The sequence below is a fragment of the Malaclemys terrapin genome, chromosome 19 (genome assembly GCF_027887155.1).
Source record: "Malaclemys terrapin pileata isolate rMalTer1 chromosome 19, rMalTer1.hap1, whole genome shotgun sequence".
NCBI lineage: Eukaryota > Metazoa > Chordata > Testudines > Emydidae > Malaclemys > Malaclemys terrapin.
This window is the reverse complement of record NC_071523.1, coordinates 773,158-791,025: the sequence shown is the minus strand read 5'-3', so window position 1 is coordinate 791,025 and position 17,868 is coordinate 773,158. Positions and strand designations below refer to the sequence as shown.

Below are 17,868 nucleotides of genomic sequence, written 5' to 3'. Positions count from 1 at the left end.
GCCGAACGTTTCCGAAGCAGCGCACATTCCTTTCCCGAGGATCTCCGAAACGATCCGAGCTCGACGCCCGAATCCCACATTCAATCTTTCCAAAATTGCCCGAAGAGTTGTTAGTCTCTAAGGTGCCACAAGTACTCCTGTTCTTCTTTTTGCGGATACAGACTAACACGGCTGTTACTCTGAAACTAGCTAAGGATCAGCGGAGTGACCCGAAGTTTCCCGAGAACGGCGGAGCCGAGGATCTCCGGAAGGAGCCGAAGTTTTTCGAAAGTCCTGAGGCCGAGCGGCTCCGGAAAGGTACGAAGCTTTCCGAACGCGTCAGGGTCGAGCGGCTCCGGAGTGGTCCGAAGGCGCCCGAGCGTCCGTCCTGCCGGACTGCTGAAGGCGGCCGCAGCGCCATGTTTGATGCTCCGCTACTTCAGTGAGGAAAATCCGCCGGAATCGCCCGAGAACCGCCACCGCGAAGGGCGTCGCTTCCCCCGGGGAGGGGGACCGAGACTCCCTGCCGCCGGCGGCCCATGAGCAGCACGGCTTGAGCGGCCCCCGCCGGCCCCTCTCCCCGCCCCAGCCCTCCCGGAGGCGCGTTGTCACGGAGACCGGCCGGTGGTGCTGGCCCGCCGGGCTGTCCCCCGGCCCGCTCCCCGCTCCTTCGGCCCGGCTCCCCCCAGCCCCGCTCCCCGCACTGGGGGGTGGTGGCTGCCCTTTGCGATGAGTTTACCGCAGAAAGCGGCTCTGAAGCCCGGCTCAGCGGCTGCAGCGGCGGCGGGGACCGGCCCCGGGAGCGGGGCGGCGGCAGCGGGGCCGCCTCTCCCCCCGGCTCCCCCTCACCCGGCGGCGGCAACGGTGGCGCCGCCGCCTCCTCACCCCAACATCAGGGCCTTACAGACCCAACCGCCCCAACAGTATCCTTTACACCGGCCAGCCCCCTTCCGGGCTGAGCCCCCCCATAGGGAGGGGTGGGTGGGGGGAGCTGAGCCCCCACAGGGAGGAGGGTGTGCAGAGGCCGCGCCCCCCAATATAGCCAGGTATGGGGGCAAGTCCCTACTCACAGGGGACGGGAACTGCAATCCCTAATTTATATACGTAAGTGGGGCTTCCTTCAGGGTTGGGGTGTACCCGAAAGTATATAAGGAATGAGAGCTGAACCCCCTTTTTCGTGGAGAGGAGGGGGGCTGAGGGGGCTCTGTATGTATGTATAGAGTGGAGGTTTCACCCTTGCTTGTGCAGATGGGGTTGCATGCACTTATTTTTGTGGGAGGGATGGGAGCTTTTATCCCCTACTGCTATAGTGGTGGTGAGGGGCCTATATTTTTTCATATCTAGAGAACTGGGGAATTACACCTACTGATAGTGGTATTGTGAGAAGGGGTCATAGCCCCCTCTACTTTAAATAGAGAATGTAGTGTGAGCTATACCCATCTCTTCATGGAGAGAGCTAATGGGGCTTCATCCCCTTCAAGTGAGGAAGTAGGGATGGCTACAAACTTTGCCCTCAAAGTAGAAGTAGTGCAAATAATAAATGTCAGTTGTGCAGTGAAGTATATAGGGTCATGTTGAGGTAAGTGGGGTTTTTTGTTTTGTTTTTTAAAATAAGGTGAAGAGAGAGCCCAGCTCCCTGGCTAGTGTGAATTGTGGATTTTTAAAATTATGATTATTATTTGTAGTGGAAATTAATCTAATGTGGAAATGTCACACTAGGCACCTTTATCTGTAAAGCCGCTTGTGGTGGGAAGAGGAAATTTTCGATAAGAAACCCACCAAAAATGTCAGTGCTTTAAGGAAAGGCCAGTGTTTCTTTCAATAAATGTTTTAAAGGTCTTTAATGCTCTGCAACTGGGCCTGAAGTCTGGAGGTAAATACTGCCGAGATCAGCAGGAGGGTAGTGTGTTTGTGTATGTATATCCATACATGTTTTATGTTTCTAGTGTTGGACAGCATCCCTGAAAAGTTGTTGATTTTTTTTTTTCAGTGACTTTTGGGAGGGTATGAAGAGAGATCCCCATTGAAAATCAGTGGAGGTGAAATGATAAGTCCATCAATATGTTAACCTAACAGTATGTTTCATGCACTAAGATGACTGTATTGGTGGTTTCAGCCAGAAGTGTTAGTTTTGCTTTGTGTCATTGCTAATGCTTATTTTTTAAATAAGGAAATGCAGAATATTTTTATAAGGAGGTCAAGCTAAGAGCTGTATAATGTGTACACAAAGAACATATTTCTTATACAGCGTATAATAAGTTTACTGCTCTTACTTTCATTTTGAGGTGAGAAAATCAAGGCCTTTCATAATCTGTTAGGCCCGCTGTTTTCTTGAGCTTCTAGAGTCATTCTTGCTGCTAACCACAAATATTTTTTTAAATCAGGGGACTGCTGATACAGATCTGTTTGGGTCAAAGTGAAGTCTTTAGAGACTTAAGAGTGGTAACTGGAGGGCGAACTCTACCTTTTTCCTAGTATTTTTGGCTAGCTTGTAATATGCTGCAATTTTTAAAAGAACTTACTGAATAGTGAGAATGACTTGTATGTTTTTTCCTAAGTAAGCATGGCAGTGATACGTGAAACTATTGCTCGGGGAACTTGCTTAGTTTTAAGCGATGTGCCAAATGTTGTGGTGGGAAAGTTAGCTAGCTAGCTGCCTGGCTTTTACATACAAAGTCAGTGCTCAGCTGAAGGTCTATCCAGCAAGGTGCTGGGTTGTCTGAATAGGTTTTTTTTTTGTTTTAAACTTTCCACTTGTTATACAATACTTTTTTGTGTCTTGACAGTTAAATGGTTTCTGCTTGCCTGAATGGATGAGGGTGCTAGAGTTTCAAAAGCATTTTCTTTTAAAGTAATCATTAAAAGAGTCTTTGCGGGATTTCCAACTTCAGAGAATGCTAGTTTAGTGTAGCTTGCAAGATTGGCATATACTTTTGAGGCTAAAACTGGAAAATGCCATCACATTTGGTAAATTCTGTGGTGCTATTTGACCAAAGGCATTTTGTGTGTGTGAGGGAGGAGAGTGAATTAATCCTAGAAGGGAGCCTGAAGGGTTCACAGCAAGAATGGTTGATTCTGTCATAAAGGAGCCAGTAGTGATGCTGCAGCATGTCACATCACATGAAAGTGACTAGGCTCTAAGAACAAGAGACCTAAAAGAAAGAGAAGTGCAAGGTAAATAAGGTGAATTTAACCTGTCTAAATCTAGAGGAGGACCAATGATATGGTTGGATTTTATTATTTATTTTAGTGACTTGATTCTGTTATGAAGACTTTTTTACTTAATACAATGCCCCAACCTTTAAAGCTATATAAACTGCCTTTGTAATATATACACACATGCTCCATTCTCTCTTCCATTTTTCCTTAAATAAATGTAGATGTCCCAGATAGTTTTCTCTGAAATCTGGAAGTGTATGTAAATAGTAAATGAAGGCTGTTACCTAGTATAAATTGTAATGTCATTGTGAATATTTTTGGAGAGTATTTTTTGGAGGGTAGTTCATTAGAAACTTACTGAAATGCATTTTTATTTTTAGTGCTGTTTGTTTTTTAATGTTTTTATGACATCAAGAGAGTATTACCTTACAGCAGATAAGTTACAGCAGCAAGTGTCTTCCTGGCAGCATGGGGTGAACTGCATATGGCAAGGTCCTTGTTTGCTCCCAACACAGTAAAGGGATTTATTTATTTGTTGATGCAAATGGTTAGTATGCTATACGTTGATAGTAGTGTTGAGGATCTGAATCAGTTTTGCAAAGCTGAAATTGAGCTTAAAAGGTTAGTTCTGTGTCCTTGTGCCTTCAGAAATATATATATGCATCTCTAACATTTCTTATACTCTGTTAATTTAATTAATAATAGTTATCTGTACACTTTAACTGTAAGAATAGACAGGACTGTATAGGAGGAGAGCTGGTGTCCATCCACTCAATGTGTATTTGCAGAAAAGAATGAAAAGTGAGACATGATCTGAAGGATTGTGTGGGGAGGAGAGGGGATTTTTTAAAAAAGGAAAGTGAAACTGAATAGTGACAGGTGTAAAGAACAGAAATGTTTGTAATGGGGTTCCATTCTGTTGTCCAGCATGTTGAATAGGAAATTATTTTTGTGACTACTGCAAAACAGATGAGCTCTGAAAAACTATCTTAAGGTGTAATGATGTAAAGGGTTAATTGGTGTCCTATAAGAAGAACTACTGAAATAATTTTGTAGCTCCAGTAGTAGCATGTGTCTTAAGTCAAACCTGTATTTTCAGATGAAGAATGTTCTATTTGAGAGTTACCAATCGAACAAAGGATCTAAGTGAAATTAACTCTGAAATGTGGAAAACCCACTAATACTTTGAAAGGTGTGTATGTGTATCACTGCAGAGTGACATAATACGTAACATAAATGAATTAAACTGACCACTGGCTTTCTTCTGCACTGGCATTAAGCTTTCAAATTACCTATAAGAAATTGGATTTAGCTGAACTCCATTTGTCTATAGTAAGGGTTGGTCTATGCTGAAAAGTTACATTAGTATAGCTGCATCTCTCTGAGGTGTGAAAAATCCACAGCCCTGAGAGAGAATTTAAACCAACCTAATCCCTGGTGTAGACAGTGCTAGGTTCTTCCATTGACCTAGCTGCTGCCTCTCAAGGAGGTGGATTAACAGTCCCCTCCTTCACTGTAGCGAGTGCCTATGTTGAAGTGCTACAGCAGCTGCAGTGCTTCAATATAAACACTCACTACAGCAGTGGGTGGGGTTCTCCTGTCCCTGTAGTTAATTCATCTCCCTGAGAGGTGGTAGCTTGGCCTTATTGGAAAAACCTAGTGCAGGCTACACCAGCGGTTAGTTTGGCATAGCTGTGTCTCTCAGGGGTGTGGATTTTTCACTTCCCTGAGAGACGCAGCTATGCCAATGTAATTTTTCAGCGTAGACCAGCCCTAAGATTTCTTACGTGAAGGTGTGCATCAGACTGCAAGCTCACCATGGATCTTGTATTTCAGCTTAATAGAACTTCTAATGTGTATTAACTAAAGAGTGTGTTTCCTTTCATACTGACCCTTGTACACTCATCTCTAACGTGTTTGAAAACTTGAGAATTTTTGGCATGTTATTGTTATACTTTACTAGGTACTTTACTTTGCTGTTGTACGACTGTCATTTGTAAAGTGTAAAAAAAGTAGAAAATGGTTGAAAACGTAAATATTGGACAGTGACAGTCTGCAAATCCCAGTGATAATTGAAGCTGGTGATGATCTAAAAAACCCCTCTCTGCTAAGCTTGTAGCTGTTTTCCATTGCTTCACACTGACTCAACAGATGTTCTAGACTTCAGAGTCACACAGAGTGACAATCCTGGAATCTTATTATATAGCTAATTAAACTACTTTTTGAGTCTTTAAAAGAAATGTCTATATATTGTGAATAAATTTTGTTGATCAGTATAATTAGATCATCAGTTTCTTCCCAGCACCAGCCTGGACATCAGCAAATAGTGCATTATAAAGGACAAATGGATTGATTTGTACTGAACTTTAATAAAATTGCATATTTGCTTAAAGTTTATAATGCTGGCTCTTTGGGGTTAATTGAATACTGTACCTTAGAGCCAAATTACAGCCATCCTGAGTTCCGTGGTGGTGTGAGTGGATTTTTTTTTTTTCTTTTTCAAACTTGTTTGTATTTGGAACCAATCCAACTTTGTGGTAGCTGGTGGTCTCAAAGGAGGCAACAATAAACTTGACCTTAGTTTATCACTTTAACTGTTACAGAGTGAGACTGGGCATATCTTGGCATGATTATTTTCAGGGTTATTGTAGCAAGGCAGCTACAGCTTATTTTGGGATGGGGTTATTGAGATATATATACATCTCTCTCTCTCTCTCTATATATATATCTATATATCTATATATATTTTATTTTTTAATTCTGTTTCTGTGGTAAGAGACTCCAGGCATTTGAGCATAGATGAGGCTGGTGAGGAGACTTTTAGGATTTTTTGTTATAGTGCCATTACTGTAGCGGCAAAGGGTATGTCTACACTATGAAATTAAGTCGATTTTTTAGAAATCGATTTGATACAGTCGATTGTGTGTGGTCCCCCCCCCTCCCCAAGAGCATTAAGTCGGCGGAGTGCATCCACAGTACCGAGGCTAGCGTCGACTTTAGGAGCGTTGCACTGTGGGTAGCTATCCCACAGTTCCCGCAGTCTCCGCCGCCCATTCGAATTCTGGGTCGAGCTCCCGATGCCTGATGGGACAAAAACATTGTCGTGGGTGGTTCTGGGTACATGTTGTCAGGCCCCCCTCCCTCCATGAAAGCAACAGCAAATAATCGTTTCTTGCCGTTTTTTCTGGGTTACCCATGCAGATGGCATACCACGGCAAGCATGGAGCCCGCTCAGCTCACTGTCACCGTACATCTCCTGGGTGCTGCTGGCAGATGCGGTACTGCATTGCTACACAGCAGCATCTCCTTGCCTTGCTGGCGGCAGATGGTGCAATACGACTGTTAATCGTCGTCATCTTGTGGGTGCTCCTGGCCGACCTCGGTGAGGGCGGTCGGGGGCGCCTGGGCAGACATGGGAGTGACTCCAGGTCATTCTCTTCTTTAAGTTTTGTCTAATGGAGATTCAGTCCTGCCTGGAATATCATACGAGCTGGAGGCTTTTGCCTCAGGCTGCTCTCCAAGCCGGCAACACCGCGTGATCGCGTCTACCCCTTGCTCCCATGGCTCATGAAGCCTGGACAGTAGTAAGGAGCAGTTCAACTATAGGCTGAGAAAGTGCAGAATCGTGGTAGAATGTGCCTTTGGATGTTTAAAAGCTCTCTGGCGCTGTTTGCTTACTAGGCTGTTTGTGATTAGAAGAGCACAGCAAGGTGCGCTGCACATCACAGAGGCTTTGAAAACCAGTTTCATGACTGGCCAGGCTTCGGTATGACAGTTGTGTGTTTCTCCTTGATGAAAAACTGCCCCCTTTGTTGATTTTAATTCCCTGTAAGCCAACCCTGTAAGCCATGTCGTCAGTCACCCCTCCCTCCGTGAGAGCAAAGGCAGACAATTGTTTCGCGCCTTTTTCCGCGCAGATGCCATACCACGGCAGCATGGAGCCCGCTCAGATCACTGCAGCAGTTATGAGCACTGTAAACACCATGCACATTATCCTGCAGCATATGCAGCACTGGAAATTTCAACAGCAGGCGAGGAGGCAACAGCAGCACGGTGACGAGAGTGATGAGGACATGGACACAGACTTCTCTCAAAGCACGGGCCCTGGCAATTTGGACATCATGGTGGTAATGGGGCATGTTCATGCCATGGAATGCTGATTCTGGGCCCGGGAAACAAGCACAGACTGGTGGGACCACATAGTGTTGCAGGCCTGGGATAATTCCCAGTGGCTGCGAAACTTTCGCATGTGTAAGGGCACTTTCATGGAACTTTGTGACTTGCTTTCCCCTGCCCTGAAGCGCAAGAATACCAAGATGAGAGCAGCTCTCACAGTTCACAAGCTGGTGGCAGTAGCCCTCTGGAAGCTTGCAACGCCAGACAGGTACCGGTCAGTCGGGAATCAATTTGGAGTGGGCAAATCTACTGTGGGGACTGCTGTGATCCAAGGAGCCAATGCGATCGCTGAGCTGCTGCTATCAAGGGTAGTGACTCTGGGAAATGTGCAGGTAATAGTGGATGGCTTTGCTGCAATGGGATTCCCTAACTGTGGTGGGGTGATAGACGGAACGCATATCCCTATCTTGGGACCGGAGCACCAAGGTGCTGCAAGCACTGGTCGATCACAAGGGATGTTTCACCAACATCAACGTGGGATGGCCGGGAAAGGTACATGATGCTCGCATCTTTAGGAGCTCTGGTCTGTGTGAACGGCTGCAGCATGGGACTTACTTTCCAGACCAGAAAATAACAGTTAGGGATGTTGAAATGCCTATAGTTATCCTTGGGGACGCAGCCTACCCCTTAATGCCATGGTTCATGAAGCCATACACAGGCACCCTGGATAGTAGTCAGGAGCTGTTCAACTATAGGCTGAGCAAGTGCAGAATGGTGGTAGAATGTGCACTTGGACGTTTAAAAGCGTGCTGGCGCAGTTTACTGACTTTGTTAGACCTCAGTGAAACCAATATTCCCATAGTTATTACTGCTTACTGTGTGTTCCACAGTATCTGGGGGAGATGTTTATGGCAGGGTGGGAGGTTGAGGCAAATCATCTGGTCGCTGATTACATGCAGCCAGACACCAGGGCGGTTAGAAGAGCACAGCAGGGCGCACTGCGCATCAGAGAAGCTTTGAAAACCAGTTTCATGACTGGCCAGGCTACAGTGTGAAAGTTCTGTTTGTTTCTCCTTGATGAAAACCCACCCCCTTGGTTCGCTCTACTTCCCTCTCCCCCCTTTGATCACCACTTGCAGAGGCAATAAAGTCATTGTTTCAAATTCATGCATTCTTTATTAATTCATCACACAAATGGGGGGATAACTGCAAAGGTAGCCTGGGAGGGGTGGTGGAGGAGGGAAGGACAAGGCCACACTGCCCTTCAAACTTATTGAATGCCAGCTTTCTGTTGCTTCGGCAGTCCCCTGGGGTGGAGTGGTTGGGTGCCCGGAGGCCCCCCCCACCGCGTTCTTGGGCGTCTGGGTGAGGAGGATATGGAACTTGGGGAGGAGGGCGGTTGGTTACACAGAGGCTGCAGCGGCGGTCTGTGCTCCTGCTGCCTTTCCTGCACCTCAGCAATACGCCAGAGAATATCAGTTTGATCCTCCAGTAGCCTGAGCATTGCTTCCTGCCTCCTCTCATCACGCTGACGCCACCAATCATCTTGATCCTGCCACCTGTCTTCGCATTCATTTTGTGCTTTCCTGCACGCTGACAGTGTCTGCCTCTATGCTTTCTGCTGGGCTCTTTCAGTGTGGGAGGACTGCATGAGCTCAGAGAACATTTCATCGCGAGTGCAGTTTTTTTTGCCTTCTAATCTTTGCTAGCCTCTGGGATGGAGATGATATGGGGAGTGTTGAAACATTTGCAGCTGCGGGAGGGAAAAAAAAGGAAGAGTAGTATTTAAAAAGACACGTTTTAGAGAACAATGGGTAGACTCTTTCATGGTGAACCAAGCTGTTAACATTACATAGCACGTGTGCTTTCTTTACAAGGTTGCATTTTGCGTCTTATATTGAGACCCTGCTGGTTTGGTGTGAGAGATCACACACGCAGGGCCGGTGAGCAACAGAATTAGACTTGCAGGCCACGGTCTTTTGGCTTTAACCTTCATAACGTGGGAATAGTTTCAAACAGCAGCACCCTCATTTCTCATACCGAGCACCCGTTGCGTTGGCCATTTAAAATGGGTTGGCCATTTAAAAGGAGGTGCTGTGGTTTCCAGTTTAGCGTGCAGCACCAACCCAACTAACTGCCCCCTCCCCCCACCAAATTCTTGGGATGATTGCTTCACCCCTACCCCCACCGTGTGGCTAACAGCGGGGATGATTTCTGTTCAGCCACAGGCAAACAGCCCAGCAGGAACGGCCACCTCTGAATGTCCCCTTAATAAAATTCCCCTATTTCAACCAGGTGACCCTGAATGATATCACTCTCCTGAGGATCACACAGAGAGATAAAGAACGGATGTTGCTTGAGTGCCAGCAAATACCAGGACCATACGCTGCCATGCTTTGTTATGCAATGATTCCAGACTATGTGCTACTGGCCTGGTGTGGTAAAGTGTCCTACCATGGAGGATGGAATAAGGCTGCCCTCCCCAGAAACCTTTTGCAAAGGCTTTGGGAGTACATCCAGGACAGCTTCATTGAGATGTCCCTGGGGGATTTCCGCCCCATTCCCATACACGTTAACAGACTTTTCCAGTAGCTGTACTGGCCGCAAATGCATCCCAAGTCTTCAGGGCAAATTAATCATTAAACATGCCTGCTTTTAAACCATGTGTTATATTTACAAAGATACACTCATCTGAGGTCCCTTCTCTGCCTTCAAGATCTAGGAGCCCGCCTTGGGTGGGTTGGGAGGGTATTGGCTCCAGGGTGATAAACAGTTCCTGGCTGTCGGGGAAAACGGTTTCTCTGCTTGCTTGCTGTGCGCTATCTTCAACCTTCTCCTCCTCCTCATCTTCCTCGTCCCCAAAATCCACATTCCTGTTGTGTGAGAATCCATTGACGGAGTCCATGCACACGGCTGTTTGCCTCTCTGGTTCTTTGGTAGGCTTGCCTGAGCTCCTTAAGTTTCACGTGCACTGCTGCGGGTCCTTGTTATAGCCTCTGTCCTTTATGCCCTTGGAGATTTGTTTCAAATATTTGGGCATTTCGTCTTTTGGAATGGAGTTCTGATAGCACGGATTCCTCTTCCCCATACAGCGATCAGATCCAGTACTTCCCATTTGGTCCATGCTGGAGCTCTTTTGAGATTCTGGGACTGCATGGTCACCTGTGCTGATCAGCTCGCCACGCTGGCCAAATAGGAAATGAAATTCAAAAGTTCACAGGGCTTTTTCTGTCTACCTGGCCAGTGCATCTGAGTTGAGAGTGCTGTCCAGAGCAGTCACAATGGAGCATTCCGAGATAGCTCCCAGAGGCCATGCCATCGAATTGCGTCCACACTACCCCAAATTCGACCCAGCAAGGTCAATTTCAGCGCTAATCCCCTCGTTGGGGAGGAGTACAGAAATTGATTTTAAGAGCCCTTTAAGTCGACAAAAATGGCTTCGTTGTGTGAACTGGTGCCGGGTTAAATCGATCTAACGCTGCTAAATTTGACCTAAACTCCTAGTATAGACCAGGGCTAAGTGTTTCCCTGGTAAATTAGATCTATATAGCAGGGTTCCTAGTAGACTTCATGGAGTTTTCTGCTTTTCAGTCTTTCTTGGTTATAGAAGCTCTGCTTGGGTTAAATATATACCTATATAATAATATAAATTGTTTTAAAAATTTCCATTACAGTGAGAAGGATGTCTCCCAGAGGAGTGCCTTAGAGCATAGTCTAAAGATGGCCAGATCAGGCATGGGATTAGTCTGACCTCCTCTGGGAGCTGGTTCCACAGCTAACCCTCCTAATCAGAGAACATTTTATCTTTGGTACTCACTTGTTTTGTGAGCAGCCTTGTCCCAGAGAGTTCAGTTGATGGGTTGGGTAGTGGATGAAGTTCTAGTCCTTGATGTTATTTACCTGTTGATGGCTTTGAAGATTATGACCAAAGCCTTAAACTGCTGATTGAAGTTGCTTGGAAACCAGTGAAAGGATCAAAAACATGGGTGGAGTTGCTGTGGTTTTAAGGATTGTGCAGCATTTAAGGAGGTGGGCTGCTACATTGTGCACAAGCTATAGCTTCTGCTTTGCTTTCACGTTCAGCCCAAGGTACAGTGGGTTATAATAATCCTGTGTGAGGTAACCGTCCACTGTTCATTGCCAGTCATAGTTGCCTTCAAAGAGTTTTTTCACTGCATTGGAACCAGAGATGTTGGGGGGGGAGGGGGTTATTAACCTGGTCTGCACTTGTGACAAAGTGGGAAATTTTATGTAATATTTTTATGATGCCTATGCGTGTCTCAGGTTCCCTATGTACTTTACATTGCTAATCCAGTGGGTGCAGAAGGGTTAAAAAGCACTCTTGGAGCAGAGCAGGTGACATGAGGTGGTATCACATGCCTGTGTGGGTGGAATGAATGGGTCACTAAAGGACTGTCTGAAGCTGACCAGTGTCAATGGAGGGGCTGTGAAAACAATGGAAGTCCCAAAGACTGAGCAGCTGGCACTTTTCCACTGGAATCTCTGGAGGCAGAACATATGAACTCAGCAAGGGTCTGCAGGAGTGGGACAGTGGACTGAGAGGTGTCAGGTGGCTGGCATGAGAGTTCTCTTTTGGAAGAGACTGAAGAACTCTCACCTGGGAAAGATGAAAAGCCAGAAAGAGATTCCATGGCAGCTTGGCTGGGTAGAACACTAGTTTAAGTAGAATGGACTATCTCAAAATAAATAAATACAAAATAAGATAAAATATATGGAGATATACCTATCTCATAGAACTGCAAGGGACCCCAAAAGGTCGAGTCCAGCCCCCTGCCTTCAATAGCAGGACCAAGTACTGATTTTGCCCCAGATCCTTAAGTGGCCCCCTCAAGGATTGAACTCTCAACCCTGGGTTTAGCAGGCCAATGCTAACCTTTATTTCTCTATGCTAGCCTAGGGACTTTGTGATGCTGTGTTCCAGGCAACTAATAAACCCTACTCTGTTTTGGAAAGACTGCCTGGTGTTGCTACAAATACTTGATGAGGTGCATTGGTCCCTGAAGAGTGTAAAAGTGTCTGAGCAAGAGTCTATCTCAGTTGGACTAGCTGGACAGAGCTCATGATGTGAACCTGGAGTGCGGCAGTCCAGGGGTGGTCTCTGAGTTGTTGAGGTTGCATGGTCTACCTTTAAGAAAGAGTGGGACCTCATGAGTGTGGGGGGTGCAGGGCAGAAGGCTGGGGTGCTTGGCTCGTGGAGGTGCTCCCAGCCCCCTGCCCTGAGCGGCTCATGGCAAGGGGCTGGGAGGGATATGACCTGTTCCACCCTCTTCCCCCAGGTCCGTCCCTACCTCTCTCTGCCCGCTCTACGGAGCAGCGAGCACGCTGCGCTTGGCTCTGCTCCTCTGGGAGGAGGAGGAGCCAGAATGCACCACGTTGGGGAGAGTGGTGGCCGGGGAGGGCTGAGTGGGGCGGGGGGCTGGGACCCTCTCCCCACCGCTCTCCCCTGCGGGGGCAGGAGGCAGAAGCTTGATCCTGTGGCAGCCAAGCTTCCCTCCTCTCCTGCTTGATCGCACAATGTGGTGCATTCCGGCCTTCCTCCTCCTCCTCTCAGTGGGCAGCAGCGTGCCACTCAGAATCGGCTCGCGTGCCGTGTTTGGCACGCGTGCCGTAGGTTGCCGACCCCTGGTTTACAATATTGAATCAATCACAGTGGTATCTGGATGTAGTACAGAAATTAACAAGAACAATTGTTACGTTTTCTTTTTGTGCCAAATGCTGGGAACAATTCCTGTCTCCTCTTAATGGATAAGTGTCCTTTGGCTTCAGGCTCAAGTTAAGATAGTTAGATAAATACGTGTGCCTTGTACTGCTTCTTTAAAAAAAATAATTTTTATTTATGTTTTTATTTTTATCAAATTCAGGCTCTGTGACTGTACAAAAAAGTTAATTTTATAGCTGGGTGATCTCCATTGTGAATGTCCTGTTGCCTGTCCTCCTGGACTTCAATACTGGAGGTAGTCAGCAAAAGCTTTCTAGTAAAAGCAGCTAGCTGCCTTAATGAGCCTTATGGCAAGAGGTGGTGTCAGAGAGAGTCCGATCTCATGCAGTTCAGGATTTTATAAATGTTAACCAACACCTTGAATGGCATGATCCCGGTTTCCTTTTACCAGTGCTGAGTGTAACATGTTTGCTTGGCTCAGTTGGGAGGTGGGCAGCTGCATTCTGCAGTAACTAAGGCAGGGGTGGTTTTTGAGAGTTCCAGGAAGAATGCGTCCAGCCAGGATTTGTTAAAGGCATGGGTAACTGGTAAAGTTAGCATCAGAAAGATTGCAATCTCTGGGCTAGCTGAAGATGGTAAAAGGCACTTAAAGACTCTTCTGCTGTCTGGGAATCAAAGAATGTCAGTGAGGCCTAATGACTGCAGGGAAGCCAAAGGTATAGATGAATTGCACAGTAAAATTTTGGAAGTGTATATATTTTGACAGAAATTTGAGTTGTAGAATTGAGTATTGGTATACAGGGTGTATTGCAGCCCAAAAGTCTGTCCCCATAAATCTGTTAAATAAGAGGATGATGGGATGGAATCGTGAAACACCTTGGGGAGCATGAGATATTGCCTCTTGTGTCCTCTGGGTTCTCCTTGAAAGGAATGGTTGAAGCCACTGTAAATTGATCCCACCTAATCCTATGGCAACTGACTGAGTAAATACTAGCATCTTGAATATGTTGTTATAAATTATCTTAGTAACAACCACAATTAATTGTTATGGTTGTGCTTTCCTTTTTGCTAGGAAAAGAGGATAATTAAGATCCAAGTAATAATTCAGAATTTACCGGGCTTGTATTTTAGAATCTAGAGTAGGGCTGGGGAACCATTTTTCTGTCAGGGGCCATTGACGCACAGAAGAAATCAGTCGTGGGCCACACACATTGCCGCGGGGGGGGCGCGCGGGCGGAGGCTCTGGACTTTCCCCCTACAGTGGGGCAAGCCAGTGCTTGCGGCTCCAGCCCCGCAAGCGGAGGGAGGGGAGGCTTGGGGCTTCCTCTAGGCTCCTGGGTAGGGCCAGAAATAAGGGGTTCAGGATATGGGAACGGGCTGGGGCAGGGGGTTGGGGTATGGGAGGGGGTGAGGGTTCCGACTGGGGGTACAGGCTTTGAGGTGGGGTTGGGGATGAGGAGTTTGGGGTGCAGGAGGGGGCTCCGGACTGGGGCAGGGGGTTGGGGTGCAGGGTCTGGGAGGGAGTTAGGGTACGGCAGGGAGTTCGGGGTGCAGGCTCCGGCTGGGTGGCGCTTACCTGAGGTGGCTCCTCGTCAGTGGTGTGGCGGGGCTAAGGCAGGCTCCCTGCCTGCCCTGGCCCTGCGCTGCTCCCGGAAGTGGCCGCCATGTCTGGCCCCTAGGCAGAGGGGCAGCCAGGAGGCTCTGTGTGGTTGGGGGATCTGTCCAAGTCTCCTTTATGACAGTTATGATGTAATTGTAGTGATTGTAGTGAACATAGCAGGTATGTACAGTTTTTTAAATGAATCTGCATTATTAAGACATCTTGAACTTTTTACTGGAAGGTAAATCCGCTAATGTTTTGTTCCCCCCTAGTCTATTTCATTGTCTTCATTGTGTTTTCAGGTCTGATAGACCTGCTTACAACTCAGAAAGAATGCTGAAAATACCCTTTAGAAAGGGTGATAAATTAGAAACTCTCATTCCTTCTTTTCTGCTCCTATTTAGACTGTAAGTTTGTCTTAAGACGTTCAATACCAAATTCAATTCCAGGAAACCAGAGTGTATGTACACTCTTCAAAACCCTCCCTCCCACCTCTGCCCCATGTTTACCTTGATCATGTGGAAGGTTGCTAAATTGTCACTGATGTACAGTGTAGTCTTAAAGCATGGTTACACTAGAGAGTTTAGTGGCACAGCTGCACCAATGCCGCTGCAGTGTTGTAAGCTCTCTAATGTAGCTGCCCTTAGCTGATGGGAGAAAGCTCTCCTGTCAGCTTAACTACTCCAGCCCCCGCAAGCAGCAGAAGCTATGTTGGTGAGAGAAGCTCTCCCACTGATATAGCGCTGTCCACACCTTGCTTATGTTGGTGTGGCTTATGTTGCTCGGGGGAGGGCGATTTATTCACACCCTGAGTGACACAAGTTACACTGACATAGCCTCTACACTACAGAGTAGGTCTACACTAGAGACCTTACAGCGGCGCAGCTGTAAGGCTCCCATGTAGCTGCTCTACGCCGATGGGAGAGAGCTCTCCTGTCTGCATAATTAAACACCCCTCCAACTAGTGGCGGTAGCTATTTTGGTGGGAGAAGCTCTGTGTGACTCGAAAGCTTGTCTCTCTCACCAACAGATCAGAATCCCACTTCAAATTCCTCATAGCTTGAAGAACTTGGATTCAGTTGATTTTATGATAACTATTTTTAGATACAATATAGAGATGGAGAATGCAATTTTGAAATGTATGTGCGACACTTTAGGGACCTGGACCCCAAGTAACTAACAGTAGTCTTAATTTGTGTTAAAGCAAATGGTTGCAATAAAACCCAACAGCTACGTTATCAAAAATGTTTAGGTATGATAAAATGAATAAAACTGTTCTAGTGCAGTGCTGAAGAGCAAAAGTACATGTTGATGTACTCGTTCAAATTCAGAATCTTTGTCAATATTTTGAGTTACTTCTACAGATACTGCAGCATGAGCACCTATATTTTGGAGTGGTTTTCCAACCTTATAACTTAGTTGCCTACTACAGGTAGGCATAAGGACTGCAGGTAAAACTAGGAGATTCAACTTCTTTTAAGAGTTCAGGTTGGGAGGGGCCAGGCACTTGTTCCCACACTGTATCTGCTCTAACTAAATGTAAAATTATACAGTTCTCATCTGGTTATGTATTTCAGTGTAAATTTGGATTAGAAATTAGCCTTGTGATTGATTTTAAGTAAGTTGTGTACATTTTAAAAAAGTGTGTGGGAATGAGAGAGAGATTTCATATATGAACTAACAAAGATTACTGTTGGAATTATTATTATTTAAACAGAGTATTACCATGACACTAATTAGATTTAATAAAGGAATGTATGATTAAAAGTTCAAATGGTATTATACAATTGCTCTAAACATACCTAAAAAGCCTAAATAATAAGCAATTTACTACACCCTAACAACAAAACATTTGATCAAGATATTTACAAACAGGCTAATAGCAGGGGTGCTTAGCCCATATTGGTTGGCTCCAACTTGGTCAGGTAGGTATTAGTAATGAAATCTAAGAGTTCACTTGTTTATTAAAGGGTATAAAAAAAGCAGTGTCATTGCCAAATACTGACTTCAGCTAAAAACCAGTTTGAGACAGTTTATCCTTACTTCCAGTCTGTAAATCTTATCTGGATTAAATCTCCTTTCTGATGGGCAGGATCCTCTGGGAGAATAACATGAAGGGGAAAGGAGTCCAGGAGAGCTGGCTGTATTTTAAAGAATCCTTATTGCAGTTGCAGGACCAAACCATCCCGATGTGTAGAAAGAATAGTAAATATGGCAGGCGACCAGCTTGGCTAAACAGTGAAATCCTTGCTGATCTTAAACGCAAAAAAGAAGCTTACAAGAAGTGGAAGATTGGACAAATGACCAGGGAGGAGTATAAAAATATTGCTCAGGAATGCAGGAGTGAAATCAGGAAGGCCAAATCACACTTGGAGTTGCAGCTAGCAAGAGATGTTAAGAGTAACAAGAAGGGTTTCTACAGGTATGTTAGCAACAAGAAGGTCAAGGAAAGTGTGGGTCCCTTACTGAATAGGGGAGGCAACCTAGTGACTGAGGATGTGGAAAAAGCTAATGTACTCAATGCTTTTATTTGCCTCTGTCTTCACGAACAAGGTCAGCTCCCAGACTACTGCACTAGGCAGCACAGTATGGGGAGGAGGTGACCAGCCCTCTGTGGAGAAAGAAGTGGTTTGGGACTATTTAGAATAGCTGGATGAGCACAAATCCATGGGGCCGGATGCGCTGCATCTGAGGATGCTGAAGGAGTTGGCGGATGTGATTGCAGAGCCATAGGTCATTACCTTTGAAAACTCATGGCGATCGGGGGAGGTCCCGGATAACTGGAAAAAGACTAATGTAGTGCCCATCTTTAAAAAAGGGAAGAAGGAGGATCCAGGGAACTACAGGCCAGTCAGCCTCACCTCAATTCCTGGAAAAATCATGGAGCAGGTCCTCAAGGAATCAATTCTGAAGCACTTAGAGGAGAGGAAAGTGACCAGGAACAGTCAGCATGGATTCACCAAGGGCAAGTCATGCCTGGCCAATCTAATTGCCTTCTATGAGGAGATAACTGGGTTTGTGGATGAGGGGAAAGCAGTGGACGTGTTATTCCTTGACTTTAGCAAAGCTTTTGATACGATCTCCCACAGTATTCTTGCCAGCAAGGTAAAGAAGTATGGGCTGGATGAATGGACTATAAGGTGGATAGAAAGCTGGCTAGATAGTCGGGCTCAACGGGTAGTGATCAATGTCTCCATGTCTAGTTGGCAGCCAGTATGAAGCAGAGTGCCCCAAGGGTCAGTCCTGGGGCCGGTTTTGTTCAATATCTTCATTAATGATCTGGAGGATGGCGTGGACTGCACTCTCAGCAAGTTTGCAGATGACACTAAACTAG

At 46.1% G+C, this 17,868-nt stretch overlaps 1 protein-coding gene across 9 annotated transcripts in view; it reads left to right on the top strand.

Moving 5' to 3' along the window:
- Positions 1-613: 613 nt before the first annotated feature.
- EIF4G3 (eukaryotic translation initiation factor 4 gamma 3) overlaps positions 614-17,868 on the top strand; it is a 390,421-nt gene continuing 373,166 nt past the window's right edge. For all 9 annotated transcript variants that reach the window (XM_054008991.1, XM_054008989.1, XM_054008988.1 and 6 more), the window contains exon 1: positions 614-902. In XM_054008991.1, coding sequence (XP_053864966.1) covers positions 709-902 — 194 coding nt within the window. In that variant the 5' untranslated portion in view covers positions 614-708. The remainder of the gene's footprint in view (positions 903-17,868) is intronic.